This window comes from Dasypus novemcinctus, chromosome 9 (genome assembly GCF_030445035.2).
Source record: "Dasypus novemcinctus isolate mDasNov1 chromosome 9, mDasNov1.1.hap2, whole genome shotgun sequence".
Classification (NCBI taxonomy): Eukaryota; Metazoa; Chordata; class Mammalia; order Cingulata; family Dasypodidae; genus Dasypus; species Dasypus novemcinctus.
In genome coordinates, this window is record NC_080681.1 from 3,888,386 (window position 1) to 3,905,244 (window position 16,859).

General features: G+C 43.0%; 1 protein-coding gene across 1 annotated transcript in view; it reads left to right on the forward strand.

Annotated features, from left to right (window-relative positions):
- Positions 1 to 16,859, forward strand: part of WARS2 (tryptophanyl tRNA synthetase 2, mitochondrial) — a 129,803-nt gene that overhangs the window by 91,836 nt on the left and 21,108 nt on the right. The window contains exon 3 of the mRNA XM_004456606.5: positions 15,939 to 16,019. Coding sequence (XP_004456663.2) covers positions 15,939 to 16,019 — 81 coding nt within the window. The remainder of the gene's footprint in view (positions 1 to 15,938; positions 16,020 to 16,859) is intronic.

Here is a 16,859-nt window from a genome sequence, read left to right on the forward strand (position 1 = left end):
CATTCTTATGTATATGTATACTAGTAACCCTGCTCACTTTCCACTTGAGGGATTGCTATGCTTTACAGTCCCATGTTGCATTTATTAGCTGTCCTTCAGTGGTATAAAGGATCTTAGACTTTCCATTCTAATCACTATCATAACCATATATTAGCACTGCTAATTACAGACACTAGGATGTGCTTTCACCATTTCTATTCATTTCCAAAAATTTTACAAGAATATTTTTATCAATTCTGCCAAGATTAAACCTGAGCTTTCCATTCTCTAACCTCATTCTCTTTTCTGGTGACCTATATCCTAGTTATTAATGCCGTGAGTGTGCACATTATATTTAGTTTATAATAGCAAGATCACATTTGTCCTTTTGCGTCTGGCTTGCTTCACTCAACGTTGTCCTCCAGGTTCATCCATGTTGTCATCTGCGTCACAACTTCATTTCTTCTTAAGCTGCAGAATATTCCATTGTGTGTACGCACCACAATTGGTTTATCTGTTCGTCAGTTGAGGGACGCCTGGGCTGTCTCCAGCTGCTGTGAACATCAGTGTGCAGATGTCTGTCTGTGTCACTGCTCTTAGTTCTTCTGGGTATATACCTAGCAGTGGTGTTGCCGGATCACATGGCAAGTCTGTATTCAATTTCCTTAGGGACTGCCAAACAGTGGCTATAGCATTCTACATTCCCGTAAACAGTGAATAAACATTCCTATCTCTCCACATCCTCTCCAACACTTGTAGTTCTCTGTCTTTTCAATTGTGGCCATTCCGATAGGTATGAAGTGATATCACATTGTAGCCTTGATTTGCATTTCCCTGGTAGCTAATGAGGTTGAAAATGTTTTTATGTGTTTTTTCACCATTTGTATTTTTTCATTGGAAAAATGTCTATTCAACTCTTTCGTCTGTTTTTTAATCAGGTCGTTTGATTTTCTGTTGTTGAGTTGTAGGATCTCTTTATATATGTATAGCATGGATTTTAAGCCCTTATTAGATGTGTGAGTCAGTACCATTTCACCCTCATCACAAAGTCAATTAAAATGCAAAAGTGTTTAATTTTGAGGATGGCCCATTTATCTATTTTTTCTTTTGTTGTGCATGCTTTGGGAGTAAGGTTTAAGAGACCCCCAGTACCAGAAGATTTTGAAAATGTTTTCCTATATTATCTTGTAACAAGTTTTATGGTTCTGGCTTTTTTTTTTAAAGGTTTATTTTTTATTTATTTCTCTCCCCCTCCCCCTTCTCCAGTTGTCTGCTCTCTGTGTCCATTTGCTGCGTGTTCTTCTATGACCACTTCTGTCCTTATCAGCAGCACGGGAATCTGTGTTTCTTTTTGTTGTGTCATCTTGTGTCAGCTCTCCGTGTGTGCGGCACCATTCCTGGGCAGGCTGCACTTCCTTTCGCGCTGGGTGGCTCTCCTTACGGGGCGCACTCCTTGCGCGTGGGGCTCCTCTTCGCAGGGGACACCCCTGCGTGGCACAGCACTCCTTGTGCACATCAGCACTGCGCATGGGCCAGCTCCACACGGGCCAAGGAAGCCCTGGGTTTGAACCGCAGACCTCCCATGTGGTAGACGGACGCGTTAACCACTGGGCCAAGTCTGCTTCCCTCTGCTCTAATCTTTATTATATCTTTCCTTCTGCTTGCTTTGGAGTTGGTTTGCCATTCTTTTTCTAGTTTCTCCAGTTGTTCAGCTAAATCTTTGAGTTTAGCTCTTTCTTCTTTTTTAATACAGGTGTTTAGTGGCTATAAATATCTCTCTCAGGACTACCTTCACTATATCCCATAAGTTTTGATAAGTTGTGTTCTAGTATTCATTTGTCTCAATATGTTTACTGATTTCACTTGCAATTTCTTCTTTGACCCACTGATTATTTAAAGTGTGTTGTTTAGCCTCCACCCATTTGCAGATTTACTTTTTCCTATTTTTGATTTTTTGTTTCTTTCCATCATGATCTGAGAAGGTGCTTTGTATAATTTCTACCTTTTTTTATTTATCGAGAGCTGCATTGTGCCCTAACATGTTGTCTATCCTAGAAAAAGATCCATGGGCACTTGAGAAGAATGTATAACCCTTTGTGTTTGGATGCAGTATTCCGTATACGTCTGTTAGGTCTAACTCATTTATCATATTGTTCAAGTTCTCTCTTTACTTGTTGACCTTCTGTCTAATTGTTCTATCTAATGATGTGAGTTAAGTATTGATGTCTCCACCAATTATTGTAGAATGTCTGTTTCTCCCTTCAGTTTGCCAGAGTTTACCTCATATATTTTGGGGCATCCTGGTCAGGTGCATAGATATTTATGACTGTTATTTCTTCCTGGCGGATTATTTCTTTCATTAATATATGAAGGCCTTTTGTATCTCTCATAACTTTTTTGCATTCAAAGTCTCTTTTGTCTGATATTAGTATAGCTATGCCTGCTCTTTTTTGGTTACTGTTTGCATGGATTATCTTTTTCCAGCCTTTCACTTTCAGCCGGTTTGTATCCCTGGGTCTAAGGTGAGTTTTTTGTTAGCAGCATATAGATAGTGCATGTTTTTTTATCCATTCTGTCAGCCTCTGTCTTTTGATTGGGGAGTTTAATCCATTCACATTCAATGATTTTACTATAAGTATATTATTTACTTCTACCATTTTATTCTTTGGTTTTTATATGTCATATCATATTTTTGTCTGTCTTTTTATTCTTTTGGTTATCTTTCTGCTATTCTTTCTTCTGTACTTTCCTCCAGGACTCTCTCTCCTGTCTTTTTCTTTCAGGTTCTAAAGCTTCCTTTATTATTTCCTGCAAAGGTGGTTTCTTTTTTACAAACTCTCTTAGTTTCTGTTTGTTTGTGAATATTTTATACTCATCTTCATATTTAAGGACAATTTTGATGGATAAAGAATTCTCAGCTGGCAGTTTTTCTCTTTCAGTATCCGAATTGTATCATTCCACTGTCTTCTTGCCTCCATGGTTTCCGATGAGAAATCCACGCTAAGTCTTACTGGGTGCCCCTTGTGTGTGATGGTTTGCTTCTCCCTTGCTGGTCTCAGAATTTTCTCTTTATCTTTGACATTTGACATTCTGAGTAGTATGTGTCTTGGAGTAGGTCTATTTGGATTTATTTTGTTTGGGATATAGTGTACTTCTTGGACATGTAAGCCCATATCTTTTGTGAGAGTTGGAAAATTTTCTGCTGTCATTTCCTCAGATAGTCTTTTTGTCCCTTTTCCTTTCTCTTCTCCTTCTGGAACTCTCATGTCTTTTAAATTATTGTGTTTCATATTGTCATTCAACTCTCTGAGCCCCTGCTCAATTTTCCCATTCTTTCCTCTCTTCAGTGTCAGCTGTTCTACCTTCGGTATCACTTATTCTTTCCTCTATCATTTTGATGCTGCTGTTGTATGCCTCTAATGGTATTTTTTATCTCACCTATTGTGTCTATCATTCCCATGAACTCTGTTACTCTTCTCTTCAGGATTTCAGATTCATCTTTACACTCACTCAGTGTCTTCTTAATTTTGATTATCTCTTTAATCATATTGTCTTTCAACTCATTAATTGATTTTGTGAATTTGTGCACATCTTGCTAATTAGTTCTCTCAGATCTTGTCTGTCTTCTGGGGCTTTGATATATTCCTTTTCTTGGGTCATGTCTTCCACTTTCTTAATATGGCTCGTAGGTTTTTGCTGATGTCCAGGCATTTGATTAGGATGTAGTTTACTCAGATGCTCAATTTCTTTCTTTTTTGTAGGGATTTAGTGGTGGGAGGCTGTGTATTACTGCTACTCTTTGATTCTTGGCTCAACCTGGATTGTTAGGATTGTACCTGCTAGTTGCTCAAAACTAGGCTCTGGACCCAGTAATTGGTTGCAGACCTGCTTTCTAGTCCTTGGGGAGGGAGTCTATAAAGACCAGAAAAAGCCTCTCTTACTTATTTTTAATTTTCTTACATGCACTTCCTTGTTCTGCCAGAAGATGGCACTCTTAGGCAGCCCTCTCAGTTCATTGTCCACTTGGAGTGTATTTATTGCAACATAGACTGGATCAGCATGATAGAGCTCTGCCTGGAGGCTAGGAGCCTTGTAATTCAGACTTTCTCAGAGACAGCTCTTCTGCCTTCTCTGGCAGCCCCCTCCCCTTGCCCAGGTAAGAAATATTTTCACTCCCCTCTGCGTCTTCAACAGTCAGTCCTGGTTAGTAGAGGAGATGGGAAAGGTCTTATATCTTTAGTCCCTTCCCAGCTCCCAAGGCCAGCAATGGTGACCCTGACCCCCCTGCCTGGAAGGGCTCCTGGGACACAGCGGACCAGATCTGTGGGTCAGCAGTGAGGCCGCCTTAGGCTGTGTCCCTCTCTGTCCTCTTTCCTGGGGTGGTGGATCCCTGAGCCTTCGCTGCAGGGGGAGGCCCTGGGGCCTGAGTATTCTAAGTGTCTTTAGCGGGAGGCAGGGAGGAGCGCTGCCGCTGGTTTCACTCACACTTCTGTTGTTGCAATTCCCCTCCTTTGTCCCTCCCTCCTCTGGGCGGTGTCCAACCTTCGCCTGGTGTCCTAAACCCTAGGCGATCCTTTTCCAGACTGTTTCATCCTCCAGCTCTTTTTCTGGAGAAGAGAGCCCCATGTCTTTCTAGTCTGCCATCTTCCTGGAATCTCTCATTGTGGTTTTTGTTTCATTTCTCTGATGGCTAATGACGAGCATTTTTTCACATGATTATTGACCATCTGTATATCTGCTTGGAGACATACAAAAACGATCTATTCAGATCCTTTGCCCACTTTTTAATTAGGTTCTTTTTCTTTTTGTTATTTAGTTTTGTAATCATTATTTATTTATTCAAGATATAAGTCCCTTTCCAGATATTTGATATGCAAAATTTTTCTCCCATTCTGTGGGTTGTCTTGTCACCTCCTGTGGTGTCCTTTGAAGCACAAGTTTTTAAAATCTTGATACGTACATTGTTTTTAAAGTTAAACAGTTTGATTCGGATTTGATAGTGCAGTGTCCAGTTAGACTTGACACATAGGCCTTTTATGGTAGAAAATGATGCAGGAGGCCAGAGGTCCAAGTGGAATGCAAGAGGGAGATAAAAGCTCTTATCCAAAGGAGCTATTTTTTTGTGCTTGTGACAAAAAATGAAGGATGTTACAGAACCCCACCTTGAAAAGATTATTGCCAACACTGTTGTTATGGTACCAGCTTATTTTAATGTCTCTCAAAGGTGCCGGCCACCAAAGATGCTGGGAGTGTTGCTAGCCCCAGAATCATCAGTGATCCAGTTGCCAATGCTGTTTCTTATAGTTTGTAAAAATGTTGGTGCCAAAAGAAAAGAAAAGAACAACAGTAATGTAAATAATATTTTACAATTTTTTTGGTATGGTTCATACCAAAATGCTTTCATATAACAATTTGAGGAAGTTGCTACACTAGTCAAAGGATGTTCTTATGTAAAATACTTATTTTCTTTTAACCTAAGCTTCTTTAAAGTTAATAAAGATTAAGTTCTTTTCTGATTAATCATGCATTTATTAAGTACTCAAAATATTCATTTTTTTTTTAAAGATTTATTTATTTAATTCTCCCCCCCTCCCCTGGTTGTCTGTTCTCTGTCTGTTTGCTGCGTCTTGTTTCTTTGTCTGCTTCTGTTGTCGTCAGCAGCACGGGAAGTATGGGCGGCGCCATTCCTGGGCAGGCTGCACTTTCTTTCACGCTGGGCGGCTCTCCTTGCGGGCGCACTCCTTGAGCGTGGGGCTCCCCTACGCGGGGGACATCCCTGCATGGCAGGGCACTCCTTGCGCGCATCAGCACTGCGCATGGGCCAGCTCCACACGGGTCAAGGAGGCCCGGGGTTTGAACCGCAGACCTCCCATGTGGCAGACGGACGCCCTAACCACTGGGCCAAGTCTACTTCCCAAAATATTCATTTTTGACATTACATTAGCTAACACTCAAGATGCTTTCATTAAGTGAAAACTAGAATCTACATTTCCTTCTTCTATTAAAATATAGAGCTTAAATAGCTTTGCTCTGAGAAAAAAACACTGGGACATTTAAGTTATCCATATTTTCTTTTTCTAGAGCAAAATTAACTTTTCATTTAATTAAAAAAAAAAAAGGAATATGTTGCTCTTTGACCTAGAAGATGACTGATTTGATTTTCCATCCTTAGTAATTAAGGTTGACTCTTTAAAGGTAGCTCTCCAGTTGGGGTTACCCATTTAGAGGGAAAAGATTTTGACAATCAAAAGATCAACCATTTCATTGCCATATTCTGTTGCAAGCATGTGGAGAAAGTGAATAAGAATTAGAGGGCTGCCTGCCCACTCACCCCACCTCTTGTGAGTGTACGAAGGATGCTTCGTTCCAGTGCTCGGAGCAGTAGTGAGATTGATTTCCTCTCTCAAGAGACACGCCCAGTTTAAAGAGTTCAGTGGTGGTCAGATGTGTGGTACCTGGAGCCTTAGGGAGAGAGCCCGTCACGGTGTCAGTTTACAGCCTTTGTGAAACTGAGATCCAGGACATCTCCTTGTGTACAGTATTTGCTCCTCTTGAAGATCCTTCCTCTTTGCTTTGGTATCAAAACCGTGGTGGCGTAAAGGATGCTTAGATCAACTACAATGCTAGCATTCCTACCAAGAATAAACAGACGATCACTACCATGGCATCAACCAGGTGTGTGCAGGTGAGTGCACAAAGACCGTGGTTAACAGCCTGCTGGTAAGTTTCAGTTCAGAGACATCCACCCTGCACACGAGGTCCATTGACTTCTGTAACAAGCCCGTATGTCTGCTATGGACAGTTGACAGGATAAACGCTAACTGAATGAGGAAACAATATTCACGGAGGCTGAGAAGACTAAAACTGAAGGTGAGAGGCAGAGAGATGCGTTATCTTCCCAAACTCAGGTGAATCTTGTGCCTTCAGCAAGGGGCCACGGTGAAAGATGGGAAACTTCAAGGCAAGATCAGTGGTGAAGATTAACAGTAGATTCTCAACAAGTTCTAGAAAAATGTCAAAAATCAGAGGAAAATCAGGTGGCTGTACATCAATCAGAAGAATATGGACCTTAGCTGAAAGAGCTCCAGAAGATCTTCTACCCTGTCATGACTAAGCTTAGAGAACATGTTAAGAAGAAAATCTGATGGCTATCCCAGATTGGAGTACCTCCAGCTGGAGGTGGCTTTTATAGAACCACCACTGAGCATACCGAGTAACCAGACCAACAAGCAGAGTAACTTGAAGAACCCACTTGTAGCAGTTTGATATTATTGATGAATTCCAAAAAGAAATATTGGATTATGTTTGTGAACTCATTTTTTCCTCTGGGCATGTTAGATTATATTGGATTCATAGGTTTACTTGATTAAGTAATTATGTAAACCTCTTGTGCCAGTAGGGCACAGATAAAAGGCACGGTGAAGGACAGAACTGGGGGCTTTTAATGTTGGCGGGTTGATGTTGGAGTTTGATGCTGAAGCTGGAGACCCAGGGAGAGAGACAGAGCCATTCGCCTGATAGTCTCCAGCTGATCCTGTGGAGAGAGGCAAAGCCTAGAGAGCCTCATAGTCTACAGCTGCCCTTGTGGAGGAAATAGAGGAGCTGAGCGCAGGAAGAAGCAGAACCTGGGAAGAGAGGAACCCAGGAAGCCTGAACCCTGTCAGATGTCAGCAGCCATCTTGCTCCAACACGTGAAAATAGACTTTGGTGAGGGAAGTAACATATGCTTATGGTCTGGTATCTGTAAGCTCCTACCCTGAATAAATACCCTTTATAAAAATGAAGCAATTTTTCATATTTTGCATCAGCACGCATTTGGCTGACTAATACACCAGTATTTTAGCAATTCAGTTTAGTGGCAGCCTTTTAAAGAGTCATGTTGGAGCTGCTGTATACGTGCACTAAAGTTCACTGAGTTCACTGTAGGCTCACTCAGGGAGAATGAGAGCCACTGCGCTCTATCAGCACTGCGAGCAGACAGCACGTGATTCATGTGTCAGCACTGCGAGCAGACAGAGCATGTGATTCGTGCATTGAGGCATCTAGCTCTATTTTAAGTTGGGGCAAAAGAAAACGAGGTCAGTGGGAGAAGAGGAACTAGAGACAAGTTTGACAACTTTGAGTGTTGTTGCAAAGTAGAACAAAGGAAAGTGTGGTAGAAGTGGGGATTCAAAGAAATTTGTCTTGTTTTGCTTTGTCTTGTGTTGTTTTAAGATGAAAGAAATGTTTGTCTTTTCAAAGGATCGGCATTTTGGTCTTTGGATTATTTTCTTAGTTATTTGATTTGTAATTAAGTTCTATTTCTGCTTATATTTTCAGTCTACTTTCTTTGAGGTTGTTCTTTTTCTAGCCTATTGATTTCTCAAGGAAATAAAAAGTGTGGCAGGTTTATTTTTCAAAGATGGTTGTTGATTTTTTCATCTATATTTACAGGGGATATTTATCTTTAGTTTTCTTTTATGGTAATATCTTTGTCAGGGTTTGGTATAAAGGTAATCCTGGCCTCAAAGAAGGAGTTGGGGAGTATTCCCTCCTCTTCTGTGTTCTGCAAGAGATTGTGATGAATTGGTGTTAATTATTTTTTACATATTGGTAAGATTCACCAGTGAGTTCATATGGCCTGGGCTTTTCTCTGTGATAAGTTTTAAAGATGCTAATATAATCAATCTCTTTGCTCATTATTGGTCTGTTCAGATGTTTTCAAGGAATTGGCACTGCTTTTCTGCCATGAATTCTTGTTAGGTAAAACAAAAGATAAGCATCTGGTGTCAGTCCTTCACATGGCTCACAGATTAGACAAACACAATTCCCTTCAAATAAGGTCTGCGCTGCTCCCTCCAGAGCTCAGGACACGTGCCCACCTGGAAACACAGCCTGCCATCTTCAAGGCCACCACCAGACTGGGGAGGGGGACAGAAGGGCAAATGAAAATGCCACAGAGCTTCCTGTCATTCGTCAGTGGCCTTCTTCTTGATCCAGCATTCACTTGGCTGCTGTAAACCTCTGACTGTTTTCTAGAGCGCTAGCAAAGTTGCTCCTGACAGCTTTGTCTGATTTTTCTATGCTTTTGGCAGAAGGATAGGCCCTCGGGACTGCCCGCGCCGCCATTTCGGCTGACGCCACTCTCTGTTTTTGGAAGATAATTTTGCTGGGCTTGGGACTCTTGGTTGGAGTTCTTTTTCCTCCACGACTTTGAACACAGCCTGCCGCAGCCTTCCGGCCCCCATGGTCTCTGATGAGAGGCCGGGTGTTAATCTTTGTGAGGGTCTCTTGCATGTGATGAGTCACTTCTCCCTTGCTGCTTTAAGACTCGCTACGTCTTTGGCTTTCGACCCTCTGACTACGATGTATCTTCTTATGGACCGCCTTGACTTTATCCTCCTTGGGGTTTCTTGAGCTTCTCTGATGTGTAGATTAACGGTTTTCATCGTATTTGGGAAGTTTTACACCATTATTCAAATATTCATTCTACCCATTTCTCTCATCTCCTAGGACTGCTGTTTGTTGTTGTTGTTCTTGTTGTTTTTAATTTTTGAAGAAGCTTGATTACATAAATGTTACATCAAAAATATAGGGGATTCCCATATGCCCCACCCCCAACCCCCTCCTACCCATCCCCACATTAACAACATCTTTCATTACTGTGGTACTTTTGTTACAATTGGTGAACACATATTGAAGCGTTGTCCTAGCCAAGGACTTTAGTTCACACTTTGCCCTGCACAATTTTATAGGTCTGTGTAATGGCTTGTATCTGTCATTGCAGTATCATGCAGGACAATTCCAGTGTCCCAAAAATGCCCCAGTGAGGCACCTATTCTTCCCTCTCTCTCCCCTTAGAGCCTCTGGTGGCCAGAATCAATGATACAAGTTCTTTCATTACTAGAATAATAAGTCTGCTCTTGTCCATAGTTGCTCTCCACCCTTACATTTGTTCATTCCTCAGTCTTGAGGATTCTTAGATGGTGATACCCATCCTGTCTCCGAATGAGAGGGGCTTAGAACCCATGGTGCAGATGGAGCTGTATTGCCTGCCGTTGCAGACATTCTCCGTTTCCTGGGATGGGCATTGGCCATCATCATCCTGGGACTCCTGTTATGTGTATATTGGTACACTTGAAGGCATCCCACAGGTCTCTTGAGGCACTGTTAATTTTTCTTCATTTTTTTCCTTTCTGTTCCTCAAAGTGTATAATCTCAATTGATTATAATTGATCTTTCAATTATAATCTCAATTGATCTTCAACTTTGTTGGCTCTTATAGCAACTCACATTTCCTGCTAAGTCCCTCATGTGACACATTTTACTATTTTATTTCAGTTATTATACTTTTTGACTCTAGAATTTCTATTTGACCCCTTTTTGATAAAGAGAAGTTCTTAGTTGTAATGAAATTTATCAAGTTTTTTTTTCTTTCTCTTTTGGTACCTGTTCAAAATCTTTGCTGACCAAAGGAAATTGAAAATACAGAAAAATAATTTAATGTTTTTCTGCAAATTTTTAAAATTCCTATTATTATTTAGGCAGAGCTTGTTAGGCTACCTTGAAGGCCATCAGTGTTTCCCCGAGAGTTTAAGAATCACTGTCCTGTTTCATTCACAAACTGTCCTGTTTCATTCACAAAAAACATGTACAAAACATCAAGCCTTATATTCCAAAAGACCTTTTTTCCCTTTCTTCCAAGCCCAGCAATTCTGTTGAGGATATTTCTTATCCTACTTGTTTCCAAGCACCTGTGTCTGTTTTCAGAGATAACAGAAATAGTTAGAATGTGAAGTCCTCCAACTTTCAGCCTCCACTCCCAGCACGTTAGATTTACCTCATCTATATTTACCTTCCCCTTTCTGAGTCTCTTCCACCTTAAAAATCAAAACAAAATTAATATTCTCTGCTAGCTATCCCCCGTCTGTGGCCTTCCACCAAAAAAAGATGCCTTGCATATGTCTGATAAAATTGCCTAGAATTGAATACACATACACACACAGTGCCTGCATGTAGAACGGGTGAAATTAAAATAAGGTGGGTGGGTTTTATCAAATGCAGTTAGCTGGTTGTGATGTAGTACCATCATCATGCAAGATGCTACCCTTGGGGGAAACCTGGTGAAGAGTTTATGGAGTCTCTCTGTATTATTTCTTCTGACTGCATGTGAATCTATAATCATCTCAAAATGCAAAGTTTAAAAAATGTCTTTCTCAAAGTTATCTATAGTAATTAGAACCACCACTTATTGAAGGCTAACTAGGTCCTAGGTACTGCATTGTCTAAGCATTGTCAGGTGGGTACAGCTGTTAACCACACCATATAATGAAGAAACTGAGGCACGCGGAGATTAAGTCACTTACCCAGGGTCATCCAACTAATAAATGAACCCAGCAGCCTTGCTCCAGGAACAGAGCTTGTCGCCACTCTGCTGTGCTCGTGTGTCTGTCTTCATGTCCGCTTCAGCGTCACTCTTCAATAGTAATGTAGTGTAATGTAGCTTCCACCCCAGTCCTGCTCCTGAAACTGCTTTTTCCACCAACAAATCAGTTGACAAATCTAACAGGTCTTTTTGGACTCTCATCATTCTTTCTGCAACGCTTGACATTGTTCATACTTCCAAGGAGAATTTATTAGGCGCCTGTAATGTTTTCGTTTCCTGGCAGCCGAAGCGGGTACCATGCTGTGGGCTGGCTTAAGCGACAGGACTTCACTGGCTCGCGGTTGAGGCTAGGAGAAGGCCAGGTGACGGCGGCCTCGAGGCGATGCTTCCTCCCAGAAGGCTGTGGCGTCCCGGGGCTGCCGGCGAGCCTGGCCCTTGGCCTGTCCACCACCTGGCGATGCCCGCGCTGGCCCTGCCGGCTGCTCTCTGTCCCGGCCCCCTGGCTTCCCCTCTCTCTGTGGCCTTCACGTGAGGTCTTCAGTACTGGGAGGAAGACTGTCCCGAGTCAGTGGCCACACCTCACTGGGCTCACCTCATCCAGAGGTCCTCTTGGCAGCAGGGTCACACCCACAGGAAAGGATTGCGTTTAAGAACATGTTTTCTTTCTGGTGTACGTAGTTCTCAGCCACCACACTGTTTTACAGCAGGGGGTAAAACAGATTAAACCGCTGAGATTGAAGAATGCACGTGTCTTTACTTGTTACCGTTTGGGGGTCAGAAGTCTCTCCACTCATCACTGCAGACTTGTTTGTTGATGGTCAACAGATGACTTCTTTGTCCCATGTCTTTGTTTTTCTTTGGCTAAAACAGGTCATATCGTTTGTCAGAAAACATTATATTTAGATACCATTTTCACTTTTCCCCAGACAGAAACCTGAACCTTTCCATGCAGTTGTCATGAATATGAATGAATGAAGAGAACCAAATCCTGATGTCTACTACCCTTCTTGTATAACTCTTAATGATGAATTGTCTAAATCAATTGCCTTGCACCTTCTATCTACTTTTTTTTTTAAAAGATGTATTTTATTATTTATTTCTCGCCCCTTCCCACCCCCCCCCCTCGTTGTCTGTTCTCTGTGTCCACTGACATTCTCCACAACACCAGGAATCCGTTTCTCTTTTTGTTGCATCATCTTGCTGCATCAGCTCTCCATGTGTGCGGTGCCACTCCTGGGCAGCCTATGCTTTCTTTACATGCGATGGCTCAATGAGGGGCACACTCCTTGCACATAGGGCTCCCCTACGCAGGGGACACCCCTGCGTGGCACAGCACTCTGCGCACGGCAGCACCGCACGTGGGCCCGCTCACCGCACAGGCCAGGAGGCCCTGGGTTTGAACCCTGGACCTCCTGTATGGTAGGCAGATGCTCTATCAGTTGAGCCACGTCCACTTCCCTACTTTTTTCTTTATTGGAATTATTTAAATTAATTTTATGCCCCCTATTTTGGAAACGCCTGGAAGGTCTTTGCAGAATATTAGATAAGTTTCATTCTGTGTGTCCAAATGAAAAGCTACTCCAAGGGAAAATCCTTGTCTTCATGAAGACATAGTGGTAGCTTTTTGCATATCTCCACAGGTAAACATTTTTTTTTTTAAGATTTATTTATTTATTTCTCTCCCTTCCCCCCCCCACCCCAGTTGTCTGTTTTCTGTATCCATTTGCTGCGTCTTCTTTGTCTGCTTCTGTTATTGTCAGTGGCACGGGAATCTGTGTCTCTTTTTGTTGCATCATCTTGTTGTGTCAGCTCTCCGTGTGTGCGGCACCATTCCTGGGCAGGCTGCACTTTCTTTCGTGCTGGGCGGCTCTCCTTATGGGGCACACTCCTTGCGCATGGGGCTCCCCTACGCGGGGGACACCCCTGTGTGGCACAGCACTCCTTGCGCGCATCAGCACTGCGCGTGGGCCAGCTCCACACGGGTCAAGGAGGCCGGGGTTTGAACCGCGGACCTCCCATGTGGTAGGCGGATGTCCTAACCACTGGGCCAAGTCCACTTCCCACTACAGGTAAACATTTGCGCTCAAGTGGAAGAGAAGTAGTCATCTTGTCTCTTTCAGCGTGTCTATAGTTATTTTCTGTGTTTTCCTTCCTTTCCCCCAGTTCCATAAAGTAGAAGAGGAAGAAGAAGAAGACAACTCTATCCTGCTTCATGCCAAAAATATAGTTCTCGTTTTATTAGTTCTAATGAGAATGTGTTTTGCTTGATGACTGGAAGCAACTATAATCTGCTTGCTTCCATCCAGAATTACTGCTTTTGTCTGATAGCTGTTTGTTTACAGCAGCAGTTAGCAATTTGCAGGGACAGTGCTGTCAAAGCCACTGCCCTCGATGAAACCCAAATGCCTCTTGGAAGGAAGATGACAGATTCAACCCAATGACTTGCAGAACTTTTTAAAACTGATCCCTTGTCAAACATGAAAAACAATTCTTCTCTCTCTCTGACTTGAGGGGGGAAATGAGAAACCATCTCACACCAGATGGGGATTCCTTGCTAGTGAAGTAGGCCTGGGCTCACTCAGCTTGATTCCTTTATGTTCCTTTTGCAAAACCCCACAAAGAGCACATTTGGGGCCACTTTTCAGAGCTGACTTTAGTCTCTGCTTTTTAAGGAAATCATGTGGCTGTAGAAAAGCCACAATCATTGCAGGATAGGAATCCTCCGGGTCCAGAAATGGGACGCATAGGCCCTAGCTTCTAGGTCATCCCTTAGAACTTGGCGTGGACTCAAGAGTCACCCCAGTCGATGCAGGTTTGGTCACTTGATTATATTTGTTTAAAATAAAAACTGCAGGGAAGTGGATGTGACTCAGCTACGTGGACACCTGCCTACCCCACGGGCCGTCCCAGGTTCGGGTCCCGGTGCCTCCTAAAAAAAGAGGAGCAGACGCCACCTCTGGTCACCACGAGCTAGATGCCACCTCCCACTGCAACAAGCAGCGGCCACAGGCCAGCAGACGCCGCAGCCCGCGGGGAGCAGGTGTGGCTCAAGCCGTGGGACACTCGCCTCTCACGTGGGAGGTCCTAGGTTCAGTTCCCGGTGCCTCCTGGAGAAGGCGAGCAGACAATGAGCAGACAGACGAGAGCACCAGCTGGGGGAGGGGGGGATAAATAAAGGAAAATAAATAAAATACATTTTTCAAAATAACAAATTGGGGAAAGCTTATGTTTTCTTCTGAGTAGACCTCTGTTTTACAAAGGAAGAAGGAGTTTTCTTCCTAAGTTGGTCATTTTTTTTTAATAAATTATCTTCTGTTTTTTTTTTAATCCCCGCCTCCCCCTCCATGGCTCCCTTGACAGTTTACTTGTTGTTTTTTCTCATCTGCTCACAGTTTTTGCTCAATGTCTGCTCGTTGTCTGCTCATTGTTTGCTCATCTTCTTTAGGAGGCACCAGTAACTGAGGCTGGAGCCTCCCGTGCAGGAGGCAGGTGCTCAACTGCTTGAGCCACATCCACTCCCCTTAGTTGGTCATTTTTGCCAGTTTCAGCAGAGAAGGTAGAAATGACAAAAACATCCTTTGGGATGATGAGATGATAAGAGTAATTTGCAAATTTCAAGTCACTCTGGTTCTAAAGGATTCAAAATTTAATTTTCAGTATAGCACCATTTTCTAGCATTTATGTGTAAGGTGTCACAACTACCTTCATGTATTTAGAAGTTATTTATAGGGAAACAGATGTGGCTCAACCAGTTGGGCTCCCGTCCACCATACAGGAGGTCCGGGGTCCAGTGCCCAGGGCCTCCTGCTGAGGGCGAGCTGGCCCACATGGAGTGCCGGCCCACGCGGGAATGCCTCCCTGTGCAGGAGAGCCACCCTGCTCGGGAATGTCGCCTCGCACAGGAAAAAGTCACCCGCACAGGAGTGCCAACCTGTGCAGAGAGCTAGCGCAGCAAGATGACGCAACAAGAGACGCAGTGGAGAGACAATAAGACGTAGCCTAACAGGGGAGCTGAGGTGGCGCAAAGAGTATCGCCTCTCTCCCACTCCAGAAGGTCCCAGGATCGGTTCCCGGAGCCACCCAATGAGAATACAAGCAGACACAGAAGAACACACGGCAAATGGACACAGAGAGCAGACAATGGGGGGAGGAGGGAGAAATAAATAGAAATAAATCTAAAAAAATAAGTTATTTATAGAGGGGGCTGGAGCCAACAATGAAAATTTCATGTGTGTTTGTATATGTGTATGTCTTCTTAATAACCTCGGCTTTTAAAAAAAGAGAGCGGCTGCCTCAGGACACTGGGAAACTCTCACGGAAGGTGTTAGAGTCCAGTCAGCCCCTGCGAGGAATGTCATGGAGAGGATTTAAACACTCTACTAGTGACTGGACTGGTTAACGTTGAGGATTTTGTCTTCCCCTATCAGTCCATGTGCTGTGACGCAGAGCTAAGCCCCCCCCCACTCTGTCCTTGACTTCTCTTAATCTGGGGTATTTGCAGCCATTTAGGATAATACCTGCTGTCTGTTTAGTTTAGGCTTACATGCATGAAAGCATTGATTACCTTTGTCAACGTTCTGTCCCATTTCTTTAGGTGTCTGAACACACGCAATTAAGTTGGATACTTACCTGCATGGTCAGACTGCCCCGGTTACAGCATCTACACCAGTGGAAGGTAAGTGCCGCATCTCACTCATCAGCAGAAGTGAGTTCACACTCCCCGTTCCAGCCATTTCCCCTTTCTGTCTATTTTTGCATTATAGGGTCTGTGAATCCTGAGTTTATTGTCTTCCCAGGTCTGCATCTCAGTCGTGGCGGGGACCAGCGCCTTCACCTCCCTGCTTCTGGGTACTGGACGTAAAGTAAAAGGCGTCTCCAAGATTCCTTCTAAGTGAAAAATCCTATTGCTTGTTTTTACCTTTGGATAGCCTCGGTAATGCCTTTGAGCCTACTACATTATAATTAACAAACAATCTGCAGTTTCTGCATTACCAGACATCGAAGTTGCCTCCTGTCTCTACTGGCATTAACTTGCAGTCAGACAAAAATTCTTGCATTTTGGAAAGAAGAGACAACACATTTTACCTGTCATTTAAGCAAGTTCATTTCAAACACACCGAAATATTAGGGCTGTACTTTTTCTAGGAAATTCAACTGAGAAAGATCAATTGGTGATTCATAGTATTTTACTTCCATTTGCTTTTGCAATGGAATAACCCAAGGGTAGGTCGCCCCTACTCTGTCAGTACTAATTTCAATTTCAAGCTTCTTTTGAGCATATTTTCAGGGCCATCGGATTCCTCAAAAGCTGATCTTGAGAAGCCTTCACATATGCTGCAAGGAGAAACAAACTGAATATTAAAGTGGCAGTGCCTAAATGAAAGATACCAGTAGTGCTGCAGAATCATCACCTGCCAAGAATTAAAAACAAAATTTCATGATGTTCCCTACTTTATTTTGGCTTTAGTCAAGACTTTCTCACGTTACCGTACTACTCTTAAGTTCAACGCTAAAA